The following is a 15,910-nucleotide window of genomic DNA, read 5'->3' as shown; positions in this document are numbered from 1 at the left end:
ACCTTAGAATTTTCAGTTATGGGAATTAATAAAGTCCATTATTGTTTAAGACAGCTGAGCTGTGTTTTGTTTTGTTTTGTTTTTTGTAACTTGCAACTGAAAGTATGCAGGGTATGAGGCGCAGGGAAGTTAAGTAACTTGTCCAAAGTACACTAATATACATAATAAGTGAAGGAGCTGGGGTTCAAACAAGGGCAGTATGACTCTTACAACAGCATCGGACAGCACTGGCTGCATACTGACCGGACACTCTGTACTTAGTCACTTTTCACAGCATCTCAGTGCATCTTCGCAAAAGCCTTTGGAGATGGAAACTACTATTGTCCCTATTTTACAGATGAGGGAACTGAGGCTTAAACAGGCTGAGTAACATGCTCACCATCACATAGCTCTTGAGCAACAGAATCCAGGTCTCTGTGATTAGGATGCTGGGCCTTCTCTCCCACCTGATGGGCAGAGGCTGCCCAAGAGTAACCTGGGATGGCCTTCTCCACTCCCTTTGAGGATGAATTGACTTCCAATTGCTCTATACAGCTTGGTCCTATCTCTCCATGGAGACTGCACAAATAAGTGGGCATTAAAGTCAATTTTTTCCCACAGGTAGGAAGAGTTCCTATTGTTTCAGCAATGGAGTGGGCTGCCTGGGAGAGTCTGAGCTCTCCGTGGCTGAGAGGTCAGCAGGCCAGGAGACAACTGGTGCCTGGTCCAAGACAGGTGCTGGGCTTAAAGAAAAGGCCAATGTTCTATACTCCTGAAAGCTTTTCCCTCCCCGGGCCTCAGTTTCCCCATCTATACAGTGATTGGGGCAGGACTAGGTAAGGACTGAGGTCTCTTCCAGCTCTGACATTCTTGCTTTCTGGAATTCCTGGAGGCAGGATTCCAGGCCCCAGGGTCTGGCTGAGAGAACAGAGACGCAGCTGTTTGGCCAGCTTGGTAGAACAGTGGAGCTTATTGAGCTCAAGGCTCCCTGAAACAGAAACAGCCAAACGGTGCACGCAGAGAAGATAAATTCATCTGTGGCTCTGATGAGAGTAGCTGAAAAAAATGCAGTGCTTGAGGGCTGTCCAAGGAGAGCCAATTTTCACCTAGGAGGCTGTGACGGTGTTCCCAAACGACAGACACAGCACACGGGCCACATTCTGCCCTGGCTGGGAGGAGAACGGTGAGCATGGAGATGACAGTCCCAGTTGACACTATATGGACCAAGATGCCCTACCTGGTCAGGCTCCCTAACATAGGTTCCCCTCCTTCTAGAGGTCTGGTGGGGTTGTGTTTGCAATTAGCAAAGGGAGTCCTTTTAGAAATTTGCCTCGAATTAAACTTAAACCACTACTGTACATATAACCCACACCTGTGTGTTTCAGCAATATAGCCAAGTTGTGAGGCCAGAATTAGACTGAGGGGGCTGGCTTCTCCAACCCCGGATATCTTTGGGTTAAACTAGAGTTCAAGAGGTGGAAGAGATGACATCATACAGGTTCTGGTCTCCCCAGGATATTCCCTCCCCATGTACTGTAATGATGACTGATGTTGATGTAGTAACTGTTTTATTTTTATTTTTTTAAATATATCTTTATTGATTTCAGAGAGATGAGAGGGAGGGAGGGAGGGAGGGAGAGAGAGAGAGAGAGAGAGAGAGAGAGAGAGAGAGAGAGAGAGAAACATCAATGATGAGAGAGTCATTGATCGGCTGCCTCCTGCATGCCCTGGACTGGGGATCTTGCCCACAACCCGGGCATGTGCCCTGACCGGGAATCGAACTTCGATCTCCTGGATCCTAGGTCGATGCCCAACTGCTGCTGCCTGGCCGGGCATGCAGTAACTGTTTTAAATGTGCTTGGGCACCTGTGGTTCCATTTGACCTTCATTACAATCCAGTGAAGTGGATGCTCATTTTAGAGAGGAGAAAGTGGAGGTTCGGAGAGGGCAAGCCCAAGGTCCCTCGGGTAGCAAATAATAGCTCTAGGACTCAAACCTAAGCCCCTTGGTCCCAAACCCTATGCCCTTTTCCTATGGAGTACTGCCATCTCTCCACTGCAATTTCTGAGGCAAAGGAGGACTGATTTTTCCAGGGTAGGAAGATGTCTGAGGTGGACAGTAGGTGACTGCTAAGCAGAGACCAGGAGCACCTGAGGAAGGTGCTCCATGAATGGGACCCAGGTCAGCAGGAGAAACTAAACCTGTCTGGGATCAGCCTCATGCTCTCCCTTGAGAGATAAAGGGGGGCAAGGAAACAGGGCCACAGAAATGGAGGCTTCTACAGCGGTAAGTCATATTCTTCCCAGATTTGGGAAAAGCAAGAATGACTGCCATCCCTACCTCCAGGAAAGAGGTGGAACCCAAATCCAGGAGGGTCAGGCAAAAGGAGGGAAAAGAATAGAGTTTTAGGTGTGCCTGCATGGGGCCTAGGAAAGGAGTCGGGGCTTCTGACTCCCCACTCCCTAGTGGAGCTGACTCCACCCTCAAGGTCTCCTGAGGGCTAGGGTGCCTTCCTGAGTTCCCTGGGTCCCTCTAGACTTCAGTCTGAGGACAAAAGGGCTGGAATTAAGTTCAGGGGTACACATCGATATCCAACAGTCATGATTTCCCTGCTCCTCTTGATCCTGCAGAGGCTAAAGGGGGCAATGGGAAGGATTATGGCAAGAATAGGGGATCAGTATTCACAAGTGGTTGGGGGTATTCGGAGCCCTAACAGCAAATCAATAGGAATTTGCAAAAATCTTAATATAAAAATAAATATCAAATAAGTCTTTGATTCTGTCTTAAAAGAAGTAAAACATGTTTGACTTTCTGGGGAGCAGCCAGCATACAGCCCCTCCGCTCTGATTCTCCCTGACACAGTCCCTCCTGTCCACCGGATCTCCCTAGCAGTCCTGCCCCTGATCTTTGAGCCACTTCCCTTTAGGGACCCCATGGTGTGATGGAAGCTGTCTTTTCTCTGGGGGAACAGAGAGTGGAAGGGACTGAAGAGCCCCAATAGGTGGTTGGAACAGCCCAAGTTCCCTGTGGATGGAGATGGAGGACCCTGGGGTGGAGAATTCCTAGTAAAAGTCAGAGCAGTGAACAAAAAGGCCTTTGAGCCAGGCCTTGGTGAAAGCTCTGAAGAGCCAGAGCCTTCAGCCCAGCCTCCTCTGCCCTCATACCCCCAAGGACTGGCTTGGGCAGACTGCTGGCTCTGGCCCTTCTTCCCAAAGGGGATTCCTTATGCGGCTTTGTGCCCAAATTCTCCAGCGTGGTGCCAATTCATCTGAAATGTCACCAGAGAGGAAGTCACCTCCTCCATGTCCTCTCATTCCTTCTCTTTTAAGAGTAAGGACTTTGGAATCAGACAGACGTCCTTTCAGTGTCGGTTTCTACCACTTATTGGTCAAGTCATCCCAAGCAACTGACAATCTCCCTAAGCCTCAGTTTCCTCACCTGGAAAATGGGAATAATAATTTTATTCACTTCATTGGTTGGTTACACAATGCCTGACACATAATAAACACTCAATAGACACCAGTATCATGGTTATTATTCCTAATATCTTCCCTATCCTCCATTCTCTTTCTCCTTGACTCTTGCTGGGTTTAAACCTCCAGCCTGACCCCAGTCTGACCCCATCCCAGCAAATGGGTCCATCAGATGTGAGAGCCTCAGCTGACCCTGAGCCAGGCTCTTCATGGAGGTGATAGAGTGTACAGTTCCCCAACCTGGGGTATACTAGTGGGGGTCATGTGGGAGAACTTTAGGCACCAGGTACAGGAGGAGGTTGACGCTGACCTTGGATGATTCAGTGGACTTAGAATGGCCACGTTTGCATCGCTTACAAAGCGTTTGACTCATATAGAGTCCTGGATGTCTAAGAAGTTCACTGGTTCTTACATTTGAGGGAGTTCAAGGGACCTATGAGAAGCTGGCTAAACTTATGAAACCTCTTTCCAGAAAAATGTAGAATTCTACATGTTTTGAATGTGACCTCAGTAGGTTTATCTACGAACTTTAGGTTTAACCCTACTCATCTCACAGGTCAAAGACTGAAGCCCAGAGGGGTTAAATAACTTGTCTGAGGACCCACAGTTTGCAGGTAGCATAGCAGTGACTTGAACCCAGACTTTAATAGTCATCTCTCCTCCTTCACTGGAGGGAAATGCCTCCCTCCTGTTCTTTGGCTGAGATTGTGTTCCCCTCCCCTCCAGGCACTGGGAGGCTTTGCAAGCCCACAGTGGGCCCCCAGGGTCCTGAGGAGGTTGCTCAGAGGTTAACTCAGGTGCGTCCAGGGTTGGGTAGAGGAGATTGAGAAGAGCAAAGCCAGAGCCCAGGTTAAGAGCCTGGAGCCCCCTGCACATGGCGACAAAGGGTTAACAGAGCTGAGTGTGGCTTTGTGTGTGTGCTGGAGAGCAAGGTTGCATGTGCAAAGGCGCACGTCTCTCATTGCGCAGGTCTCTCATTGCATGTGTTGGTGCTACAGGGCTGAGAGTGCAGGCCAGCCTGGGAGAGAGGTGCCACAGTGTCCTGGTATGAATGGGCCTCTGTCTCCAAGGCTGTGTGAGCCTCTGTGTGCACAGGTCCATTAACTCCCCCTCGGCCACATGTGGAAAGGGGAGGAGAGGACGGGAGAAACCCAAACCACTCAGAGTCCTTCTGATTTGAGAATGAAGTAAAACACACAGAAAAAAGGAATTATACAGACCCAGATTCATATGAGTAGAGTGTACACACACCCCCTTTGATGTCCTACTGTCAACCCTACTGTCAACCTGTTCCTCATCTGGGTACTTTGCAGGGAGTGTTTTCAGCTAATGTCCTAACACAGATTCTGGAGAGTGGACTCCATTTCCTTTGTGGCTGTTTCAGGTTTCTAGTATGCGTGTCTGTGAGTCTGGGTGCGGCTCCTTTCCCTTACCTCACCTGCAGCTCCACAGTGCATGCTCATACCCCGCACCCTGCGAGCAGGCCTCATCGCACCATTATGCCTGCAATGGACAAGCGCCACTCAAGTCCTGTCCTGAGCCCCATGTTTTCACTGGGCCCCTCTGGGCCCCTGTTGCCCTTGGCTATGGTTTGTTTAATGGAGCAACTCCTTTCTGGGAGTAATCCAGAGCTCAGGACACAGGGAGACACTTGTCCAAACTTGCTATTTTTTCACCAAAGGAGCCAAACCACAGTGATGGGCTCAGTGACCTGGCTGGGCGCCTTCCTCATCCCTCCAACCACTAGCCTGGCCTCCATCCCCCTGGTTGGGCCTGACTACCAGTGGCCTCTGGTTCAGGACTTCTAGTTACCCATTGGGAGACCACCTCAGTTGGAGTCTGGCCTCCAATGTGAGGGGAGAAGGGAGATCTAGGATCTGAGGAAGTAGCTGAAACTGAAAGAGATACCCTGGGGACCAAAGGCTAGGCCTACAGAAACCAGCAGCCATACCACATTCATCCCTCCTTCCCCCAGTGCCTGGCACAGAATAGGTCCTAAAAGAGTGAGTGAGTGAATGGGTAAATGGATGGATGGATGGATGGATGGATGGATGGATGGATGGATGGATGGATGGATGGGTAAATGGTGGATAGATAAATGAAGACTCTAAGATACAAGTAGACATTCTGATAAAAACCCAGTCTGGTTCCTTGGTCCAAACATGGGAAAGAAGGAAGGAGAGACCCAAGTCCACAAGGTGCAGCCATCTTATCCCTGAATCTAAAGGACGTATCTTAGCCCGTATCCTTTTGAGAGTGTCTTTGAGACCCCTCTGGAGGTCTGGCTGGGTGAGACTGGCTGTGTCTCCATCCTCACATCCATTCCTCAGGCTCCTTCCTGTGCAGGCTCCTTTGCCTGCTAGAAAAGGTGCTCTGCAGCTGGGCCAAGGAGCACCGGGTCAGGGTGGAGAGAGACGAGCCTCGGGCTGGTGGGCGTGCCGTGGAACAGCCATGGGATGAAAGGACCCAGGCCGGAGCAGTACTGTGTGCTCGGACGGGAGGGGGCCTCTCCGGCACCAGACGCAGGGGTCTGGCGTAGAGCAGGCACTTAGTCGTCATTGAATGGACAAATAAAACATTTCTATGTCCCCTTCTCTCCTTTTCTAAGAAGTAAATAGATGCTCAAGAGCTCTGGACCACCAAGGACCTTCCTCTGGCGGTAGAGTTGGGTAATCGGCCCTGCAGAGGGAAAAAGGGACAGTGTGTGCATCTACACCCCCACTACCCATGGTCCCCTCCCTACACCCATCCTCCTCCTCTAGCCCCACCATGGATCAGGAGGAACACAAGGCCACTGTGTGTGCGTGCGTGTGTGCGCGTGTGCGTGCCTGCGCGCCTAACGGGTGGTTGCAAGCTCTGGCAAAGGCCTCCTCACCCACTGCCAGGGCATAGGATGATGTATGAGGCTGGGGGGTTTGGTGGGTGAAAGCTGTTCCTCTGGTGGGGAGGAGGGGGGCTTGGCTACTAAAATGGGAAGGTCCACACCACCCAGGCCAGACAGGACTATGGGGTTCGGAGACCCCACTTAGGAGTCCTGTCTCCCAGGCCAAACCCAATAGATCTTCTCAGTGCTATCTTCACGGAAGGACATGCGCAGAGCTCCTGAGGGCCCTGCTGCTGGGAAGTGCCCCTGAACTTTGATCATTACTCCCTGCGGCACCTGCCTAGGGGAGTCCCAGTGAGCCTCCCACTGGGTAAGTGGGAGCTTCTCCAGGGGCAAAGCTGAATTAGACCTGGAAAGCCTGGGTTTGGAGGCCCGAAGGGTTTGCTTCTGGTCTGAGTTGAGTCCATTTTCTGAGCAGACACAGAATTGTTGGCTCAGGGAAGGCAGGGAAGGTCGAGAGCCAAGAGAAAACAATTAGGAGTAATTACCATCAAGAGAGGCCCCCAGTGGGGGTGGGAAAGGCTGTCTGTTTAAGAGGAAGCTGAAAGTGGCAGACTGCTTTGGGGGAAGAAATCTGAGAGGGAGGGTAGAGGAAGGCTTGAGACTGTGTGTCTTTCTTCTCCAGTAAGAGAGAAGGACCCCCTCCCTCCTCGCTTCCAGCTGGAACTAAGTTCCACCTCTCCAGGGGCACCGGGTATGGAGGTGGGAGGGGGAGCAGGAGGGCACAGGGCTGTGCATTCCTGAGATTCTCAAACCAGACAGCATGGAATGGCAAAGGGAACTTCATACTGAGGGGACAGAGCATGAGACACAGAAGTGAAAAAAATCAGTGGAACACTATGGAGCACCAGAAGTGTCTCCACATGCCCCTGCACATACACAGCCTGACTTCCGAGGCCCTGTGGGATGATCTGGATCGGAGTGGTGTCTCCCTGCTTCCCACCCTCCCAGTCCTTAGCCCCCTCCTGGGTTAGAACCAGAGACCTCAAAGGAAAAGTTTTGCTAATGTGGGCAGCCTAGGGCTGGGGAGGAGAATGGGAAGCACCAAGAAAAAGACCGTTGGGAAAAGGGCTGTCAATGGAGGGGTGAAGGGAATTCCTTAGTACCCCTTTCTGGAGAAGCCAAGAGGAAATGAACCCAAAGGCAGAGGGACCCTGCCATTCCCCTTGACCTTCCAAACTAAGGTGAAAAGACAAGTAAGGACCTTAGTCCTGCTCAGGAGAAAAAAGAGGGAGAATTGGACTTTGCGTCTCAACAAAGGTTCTCGTCTCTGGTTTCGCACTGGTAGAACTCCATGATGTCCAGGTTAGGCGCTTGCCCCGTTGACACAAAAAATGCTGGCTGTGTGAAGCAGATCACAGGACTTTGAAGACACATGCTCTTGGCTTGAAATCCCTATTTTCATCATTGACAATCTGAGACTTTGGGCAAGTTATTCAATCTCTATGCTACCCATTTTTCCATCCGAGAAATGGGGACAGTAATAGTACCTACATCATACACTTGTGGGATTAAATAGGTAATGTCTATTATTGTTACTGGAAGAAGATAGCTCTGATAAGTGGATGATGAATTTGAAACCAGACACTCCAGGGGAGGAAACACTGTAAACCAGACATAAGGAAATGAGGACTTGAATAGGCGGGGGCCATCAAAATGGAAGGGAAGCACAACTCAGAGATGCTGAAAAACAGTCATTCATTTACTCCAACAATTCTCGCCTTCAACATGAACAGAACGGACATTTTAGTGAGAGACAGACAAAACACATGAGTAAATAACATGGTCAGATATTAAATGCTACAGAGAAAAATGAAGGTAAGAGAGCTAGGGTGTGTAAGAATTGGGGTGTGGGGATATTTCACACAGCTCGGGGGAAGTGAGGGAGTCAGGAAGATATCTAGGGAAAAACCCTCCAGACATAGGAAGCAGCAAGTAGTAGGGCTGTGAGGTGGAAGCAAGCTTGGTTTGTTAGACAAACACCTGAGAGTGCCTGTGTGGCCGAGACGAGTGAGCCTGGGCACAGCGGTAGGGAATGGTGTTGGAGAGGCGGTGGTGGTGTGGGGACTGTGGAGGGCCTCTTAGGCCATTGTAGGATAGATAATTGGCAGGTGGTGGGCTGATGGGAAATGGGGCACAGGTACATAGGAAGCAAAACATCTTTCCCGGGTTCAAGAAGTGTGTCTAGAACACAAGTTCCTTAAGGAGCATGAGCCCCACTCCCGGTTACCTTTGTAAATTCTGCAGCGCCTAAGACCAAACAAGGCACTCAGGGAGCAGCTGGGAAAGAGGCTGATTCTGACTCCGACTTACAACCGGGCCCAGGTCCCCATTGTGAGGTAAGAGATATGCAGACCCAGGCAATTGGCAGTTATCTTTAACCACATTCAGGAACCAAATAAGTAGACTATAAGGCCCTTGAGAACAGGTAGCTTTTATTTCCTTGGTCAAACCATCTCTTCAATCCACCCTTCGGGGTCCCCAAGCTCGGTGGCTTGAAACTTTTCCTCCTCACTCCAACCGCTTTCAAATGGCTCAACAATCTTAACCATGCCTAGAAAAATGTTAGAATTCAAGAATGTCCTAAAGACTACAAGGAACTCTTGTAACTCAACATGCTTTCACCAACATAGTGGGAGATTTCTCAGAAGTTGTGCTTTCTTATGTCTTATTCTTTGGAGTGTGAGCTTCACAGGTCAAGCAGAGGGAGCATTTCTTTGATGTTAGATCGTAAGGAGAAGGGGTGCAGGACAGGGACAAGGAGACAAGGGATGGCTGTGAGCAGGGTGGGTTGGAGTCTTGACTGGTGTGTTTGGCTCAGAAGGGCTCTCTGGCCAGCTCCACAGACAGACCTGGTTTTAAAAAGTGCCAAGGAGCCACGGATTTGCATGTTATTTGCGTTCAGGATTCAATTCCAGGTATGTGGAATGAAAGAATGAATGAACAGCATTCAGACTCCTGGTTAAGGGGTGGACTCAGGAATCCAGACCACACTGAGGATCCAATCACTGGTTCAGCTTGGATCAGGAGACACACACACAGGCAGAGGCCAAACAAACAGTGAAAGAGACAGAGAGACAGCCTTAGAGAGACAAACACCATTGAGTCTTTTCTACCAGGGAGTTTCCAGTCAAAGCAAGAAAGTAGAATCCACAGAATTTATTTTAAATAAGTCACCTTTTAAAAACTAAGGAGTCACATACACACACACACACAATGGCAGATAAAGGCAACTTCATCCATATTTCCACCTCTGCCTCTCCATCACCCACATCCAGCTTCACACTGGACTGTGTGCCTTGGAGTCTGTCTTCTCCATAAGGTACATTGGTGTCTACCTGGCCTCCCTAATAAGACTAAAAGGCCCTTGAGGAAAGGTGGCTTTTATTTCCTTGGTCAAACCATCTCTTCATTCCACCCTTCAGGGTCCCCAAGCTTGGTGCTTAAACATATGCTTATTAAACACCTAGGATAATGGGCTCCCCAGAAGTATAAGGCAAATGCCCTTCAGGAACTTCGTTCTGGCTAATAGACTCGGTACAGGCAGCATGTAAAAAAGTCCCTTTAAAGGACAAGGCAGACAGAAAGGGACCCACAATCTCAATATATAAGCGATGTACAGTATCACTGGAAATAAAAAAGATGGAGAAAACTGTACATAATAGAAATGTGTGGTTTGAAAACAATACTTTGATTAGCCCTTTGGGATAGAGGTTGAAACCTCCAAAGGGCATGCTGAACTGCTGAGCAAGGTGTGTTTAAGGGCAGAAAGGGGCATTAGGTTTGGGACCAGAGATGAACTGTTGGGGTCCACAAAGAAGGCACAGCCTCACTGCAGGCTGCCATGAGTGGTCCTCCTCCCCCCACGCCCCACAATATTGTCTTTCTAAATAAATGTTTAATTGAGTTAGCACTAACTCCTCCCTGGCTGGCGGGAGAGACAGCTTACACTCCTGGCTTGGGAAAAAAGCACCAAATTGTTCACCTGCCCTCAGTGGCGACGTCTCAGTCCATTCCTGATGTAAAGAGGCAGACTACATACAAATACCATGTGGAATTATGTTATTTTCTGATTATAAGGGCTGCAGATGTCCAGGTAAGAGATGTTAAGATAACGTGATCAGGGAAGGCTTCAAGGATGTGGGACTCAGGTGTGCACTCTGTATTTATGAAAGGAATAAGAGAGTAACTGAATGAGGGGCACCCAACAGACTGAAGACTGTGCTCTTTGTGCACGCACCTCTCCCTCATGGTACTTCTGTTCTTCAAAGTGTGGAAGGACAGACAACCTCCAAAAGTCAAGAAGTGGATGCTGCTACTCAGCTGAGAATAGAGAAAAGTTAGCAGCTATGCTCTGTCCCATTAGGATAAGATTGATCTGGGCCTTAACTCTAAGACCAAGCTAATGATAACATTGGCCTTAAAAGACCTCTACCTTGACTGATTTCAATTCCAGGCAGCACTGTGGCCCTAACATTTCAGAATCTTAGACTTTGACAAGACTCTATAGACATCTGGTCCAACCTGTCACAACTGGAATTATCCCTACCCTACCCGACCCAACAGGCAGAGAGGCAGCTCACATGAACATTTCCACAAGGTTTATCTTCCAGTTGTTTCCTAGTTTCTCTATCCCCCAGGGGACGCATATGTAAGTTCTCCCTCATCTCAGTGGGTGACCAGCATGACCCCACATGCCCTATGTCCTTCCCCACCTCCAAAGCTGGGAATAGTAGTGATGGGCTCTTGAGAACAGATGTTAGGATTTAGCACAGGTGAAATAAGGCCCTGGATTGTAAGGAACTGGCCTGAGCCTTAAAGTGTCCCTTCCAAAATTTCAGAATGAATTTTAAGCTCTCGATAGATTGTTCTAGGGAAATATGGCAACTTTCTCATAAGCTCAGCACGTAGCTTGATTGAGTCAACAACAGGGCCCAAGAGCCTTTCACCTCCTTTTCCAACTCTCTCGGGTGTGAGAAGTCACAGGGTGAAAGCATCACATGCCACTTCACCTTGACCCATTCAGGTACAGCAAGGGAGAAGACAAAGCCTGAGTGTCAATCATCTCTCTTAACCTGGCAGACATCTTTCAGAGCTGAAGGGATAGCAGGGAAGGACCAGAGGCTGAGACGTTAAAAACACTGGGGTTCTTACATGAACCCTCTCCCTCTCTACCCACTGGAGCCTTTTATGGGCATGTAAAAGCAGGTGGTGACAGACGGACTATGGGATGGGGTTGCTGGAAGTGCTCTTCCAGGTTATGTTTCTACCCCAAGATCACTAAAACTTGGGGCTAATAGTGCTAGGGATGGTGGGTAGATGCTAGTATGATTACAGGGGCTAAAGAAGAGAGAAGTTGACATTACAGAGAAGTATGAAGCACTTGACATACAGAAGAGTCAATTTACACAGTCTCCAGGCTGGATAAGAAAAAGTACTTACATTCAACCCTAAACAGGACTCCCAGGAGCAACAGTGGGTCCCAGATAACAGATGGGAACTAACTTCTATGCCTCGGCCCATGTTATTGCAAGTGGGCAGGGATGGTCTGACTTTCTCTATACAGGGCCCAGGAGTGACTGTTGGGCTATGGTTTCTGCTGAAAGCTCAATGTCTGGCACCCAGAGCATATCATCCCTCAAGTATTCCTTTTATAGGCAAGGTAGGTGACTATGAGCACAGGGGAGAGAGGAAAACAGAAGAAAAGCAAAGTAATAGGCTTATTTCCTTTAAAGCAGGTTAAACAAGATATTGGAAACATGCGCTTGGCCATGTAATACAGGAATGTCTTTTTATCCCCACTGGTCATCATAGCCCACCCTTAACTGAAGGCAAAAGTAACTTTCTAGACGCTGGTCCTGCTCTTGTTGGTGGGCCCTCTGGAAAGAATGGCCCACTCTAACAGTCTATATTTGGGTCCCACTGAGCCATCTAGGCTACAACCTAGGTCTCAGCTTGGATCACTCCTACCATGAAGGGTGGTCTCAGGATCACCAACTCCTGCCTGTATAAAACTGCATTGCTTAGAAAAGGGGCCAAGTCCAGACAGGCTCAATATTTCCTTATGTATATTTTAAAGTGCTTTTGTCACGTTTCATTTTCTGCTATACATGGAATAAATACTTGTTGCTTTGGTCTGTACAAAAAGTCTGTGAGGGAGGTAAAACAGATGTTATCTAAACAAACAATACATACAGAAAACTATCTTGTTCTGAGTACCCCAGACAACAGCAAGAGAGCCTGAAAAACTCTGGTCTTTGGATTCATCATCCACATCTATACCATACTGCCACCTTTCAAGTTGTCACCTCAATACATAAGTACCAAGAGTCAATGTTCAGGAGTCCTGCAATGAGGCTGCGTGTCACTGCTTTCTAAAAGAGAATGTGAAAGGTCTCATATATAGGAAGCTATTTATTTCCTATAGAAAACACCCAAAAAAAAAAAAAGAAAAAAAAAAAAAAAGAAAGAAAACAAACAAAAGGTGGTTTTCCCCCCAAAGGCAGGCAGTTATGAAAAGGGTAGAACATCTGGTTGCTGGAGTGGAAACAGTAACATTCAGTTAACAATGGAATATTAAAAAAAAATAGTTTTCTTTTCAAATTGTAACCTGTGGTAAAACATAGAAAAATGTACTAAACAAGCTTGGTATAAAACAGAGTAAAATTTTCAAATAAGCCCAGGGAGAAAGCACAATGCCGGAAGGGATGGGTACAAGGGAAGAGGAGAAGAGATTTCATACAAAACTACCTATTACAATACAGAAAAAAGTATAAAATGTTCCTATTTTGGAACTTAAGTACAAAAATGACACTGGCATTGGATTATTTCACTATCTAGCCTGAGGAATTCTCAGAGGGTGGGGGAGGTGCTAAAGAGAACAAAAGGAATAGCAGTTTTTCAATCTCAAGTCGATCAGTCCAAATTCCACCCGTTTTCCAGTTGAAAATCTCACCTCCGTCTGTAACCTCTATCCCTAAGCCAAAGTTCATCCAGGTCTCAAATATTCTGTTAGGAAGTCCACAAACACCCTACACATAAGGGCTGGGATCTGTGCGTGCTGGAGCTAAATTTGGAAAATGGAAATAAATCTACAGGCTAAAATGGTGAATACATTCAGCCTCAAAAAAAAAAAAAAAAAAAAAAAAAAGAGCATATCCCTGTGAAATATATATATATTTATATATATATTAAATTCTCTGTGGTTAGAAACATATTTAAACTAACTAGCCACAGACCAAACTAGACTTGCATTCATCCAATGCTGGAATTTTATGCTAAAGACTGAGGTCCTTCTTCTTGGTCAGAAGTAGGCGGCAGTAAAAGTGGTGCCTTGTTGCTCCACTAACCGCTCCCTGGGTGGGTCTTCCCCGTATCATGTGTTGTGAGCACATGAAAACCCCTGTTTTTAAGGAAAGGACTGCCTGGGACTTTGGAGTCCACCCAGGGCTCACATGTGCCTCAGGGTGGGAGAAAGCTATAGATGATAGAACAGCCTGGTATAGAAGCAGTCAGATTTTACAAAGGGGAGTATAAATAGGAAAAGTCCTAGAGGAGGGACTTAGGCATGTGCCCCAAAGTCCAGTTTACAGTCACTTTCCTGACAAAACATCTTGAAAACCATGTGTGTATGTATGTGTGCGTGTATATGCTGGTGGTTTTTATCCCTACCTTTTTGCCCATGCCCTTTCCTACCTCTTAGTAAGGCCTAACAACAAGAGTTTTATATGAAACCAAGAGTCTTTCCAAGCTTCTCTCAGCCCCCTAATTAGGGACTGAGTGAGGCTGGAGCCCTTTGAAAACAAGATGGCAGAACTGAAGAAGTGAAAAGCAGTCTCTCTCTTCAGCTTAGAGATGTCCCTCACCCCTTTCACAGCACCAAAGTTTCTTTGCAAAAATAGTATCTGAGATACAAAAGGAAAGGCAGATGTGCTTGTGAATGCATCTCGCCAGGGCCTGGTCCAGGATCAAGGGCTTTACAAGAACAGAAGGTTGGGAGCAGCTGTTTCCAAGGTCTCTGGCTGTAGACAACAAAGAGCTGGTCCCCCACAATGTCAATGTCTGCTAAAAGAGACGGTCTTCACAAGAGCTTTCGGTGGAGGATCTCCCAGACCATCCGCTTCCGGAAGTATGGCATGTGTTGCTGTAAGGACACAGAGACACCCTTCACTTTCATTTCTTTAATCCCAACCCAACACTCCTTTCCCCATGTTCCTGTCTTCCTTGAGGCTTTCAACTAAAACAGTCTCAGATGCATTTCTGGTCTTTCAAATTTCTCGTTCTTGATTATGTGACTTTTTTCCTTTCCATTGCTTTTTTCTATTGCTATCTCTACTGCTATTTTCCATTGCTGTGGCCTTAGAAGTTTTATTGAGCATTGCCAGGCATCCCTAGGCTATACCTAAATGTCTCCAAGAATTTTAGAATAATGTCTATCAAGTCCTCTACATTGAAATCTTAAAAAAGGATGTAAGATCTGAGGCCTGAAAAATCTAAAAAGTCACTTTTTAGAGGAAGAGTCATAGGAACTGCAAGAGTCAGTTTCACCCAAGGGTTGTGGTGGAAAAATCCAGTAAAGCCATTAATTCAAACAGAAGTAAAGAGTTAGTGTAGGTTAGCAAAAGTTGAGTGCTGACCAAGTAAAGGGAAACTGAGGAAAATGTACTCTGGTCTCAGTTCTCCATTTTTTACAAGATTTGAGGTAGGTGGGGGAGATGGCAGAGAAGGCTCTGCTATTAACCAGGATTCCTTGACTTCAATATGTGATATATGGGAACCCGGGGTGTGACCTATTATTACCCTTCTTTTTCTTGTGATGTGGCAGGCAGCAACCACCAGTGTTATAAGCTACAGGCTGAGGCAGAGCCCCCTAAGCAGACCAAGTGGAGAGAAAAACACCTATCGGGCACCTGGAGACAGAGTAGATACAGAACTCCCTCCCTCCTGAAGCCCCAGCTCACTTGTGTGAAGTTGATTGGTCTGTCTTTGGTAATGCAGTCAGCATATTTGCACGCAAACATCCCACAATCACTTCCATTCATCTGCTGTGGAATTTCCTGAAAGACCAAAAACAATGAAAAGGTTAACACTTTCCAAGATTCCTTCCTTCTTATTAGACTATAAGTAAGAACCAAAGCATAAAAACTTTACAGGTTTCCCTGAATTTTAAAGAGATGACCCTTGTTCCCCACTCAGAACAACACAGGCTCAGAGAAAAAATATAGCATCTCAGGACAGTGGACTTCATATTAACCACACAGGAAACTATCAGACTTCCACAGCACCTAAGGGTATAAAAACTGGTCCCTCCCACTAGGGCCAAACAATCAGCAAACATGTCCCACAGGAATGAAAAGCTTAGCAAAACAGCTAGGCATCTGGAAAACCTAGTTCTACATAAGAAACACATTACCAGTTTTCCCACAAATAGCTTCCTCTATCTTCCCCCTCAAGGAACCAAACAACCAAACTGAAGTCAGGTGAGACACTAAGATAGGCCCTTGGGAATGAAGCAGTAAATCCTTTCCTTCCCAACCACCCTGATGTCAGGAATTTTTATCTCATCATGATAAAA

General features: G+C 47.3%; 1 protein-coding gene across 5 annotated transcripts in view; it reads right to left on the bottom strand.

Moving 5' to 3' along the window:
- Window positions 1-14,330: 14,330 nt before the first annotated feature.
- The window catches only part of SENP1 (SUMO specific peptidase 1), a 46,467-nt gene continuing 44,887 nt past the window's right edge, over window positions 14,331-15,910 (bottom strand). For all 5 annotated transcript variants that reach the window (XM_081129880.1, XM_081129878.1, XM_081129877.1 and 2 more), the window contains 2 exons: window positions 15,297-15,392; window positions 14,331-14,479 (listed from right to left, as the gene is read on the bottom strand). In XM_081129880.1, coding sequence (XP_080986006.1) covers window positions 14,417-14,479; window positions 15,297-15,392 — 159 coding nt within the window. In that variant the 3' untranslated portion in view covers window positions 14,331-14,416. The remainder of the gene's footprint in view (window positions 14,480-15,296; window positions 15,393-15,910) is intronic.

The sequence above is a fragment of the Miniopterus schreibersii genome (genome assembly GCF_964146895.1).
Source record: "Miniopterus schreibersii genome assembly, chromosome: 2".
Classification (NCBI taxonomy): domain Eukaryota; kingdom Metazoa; phylum Chordata; class Mammalia; order Chiroptera; family Miniopteridae; genus Miniopterus; species Miniopterus schreibersii.
This window is presented reverse-complemented; position numbering and strand designations above follow the sequence as displayed.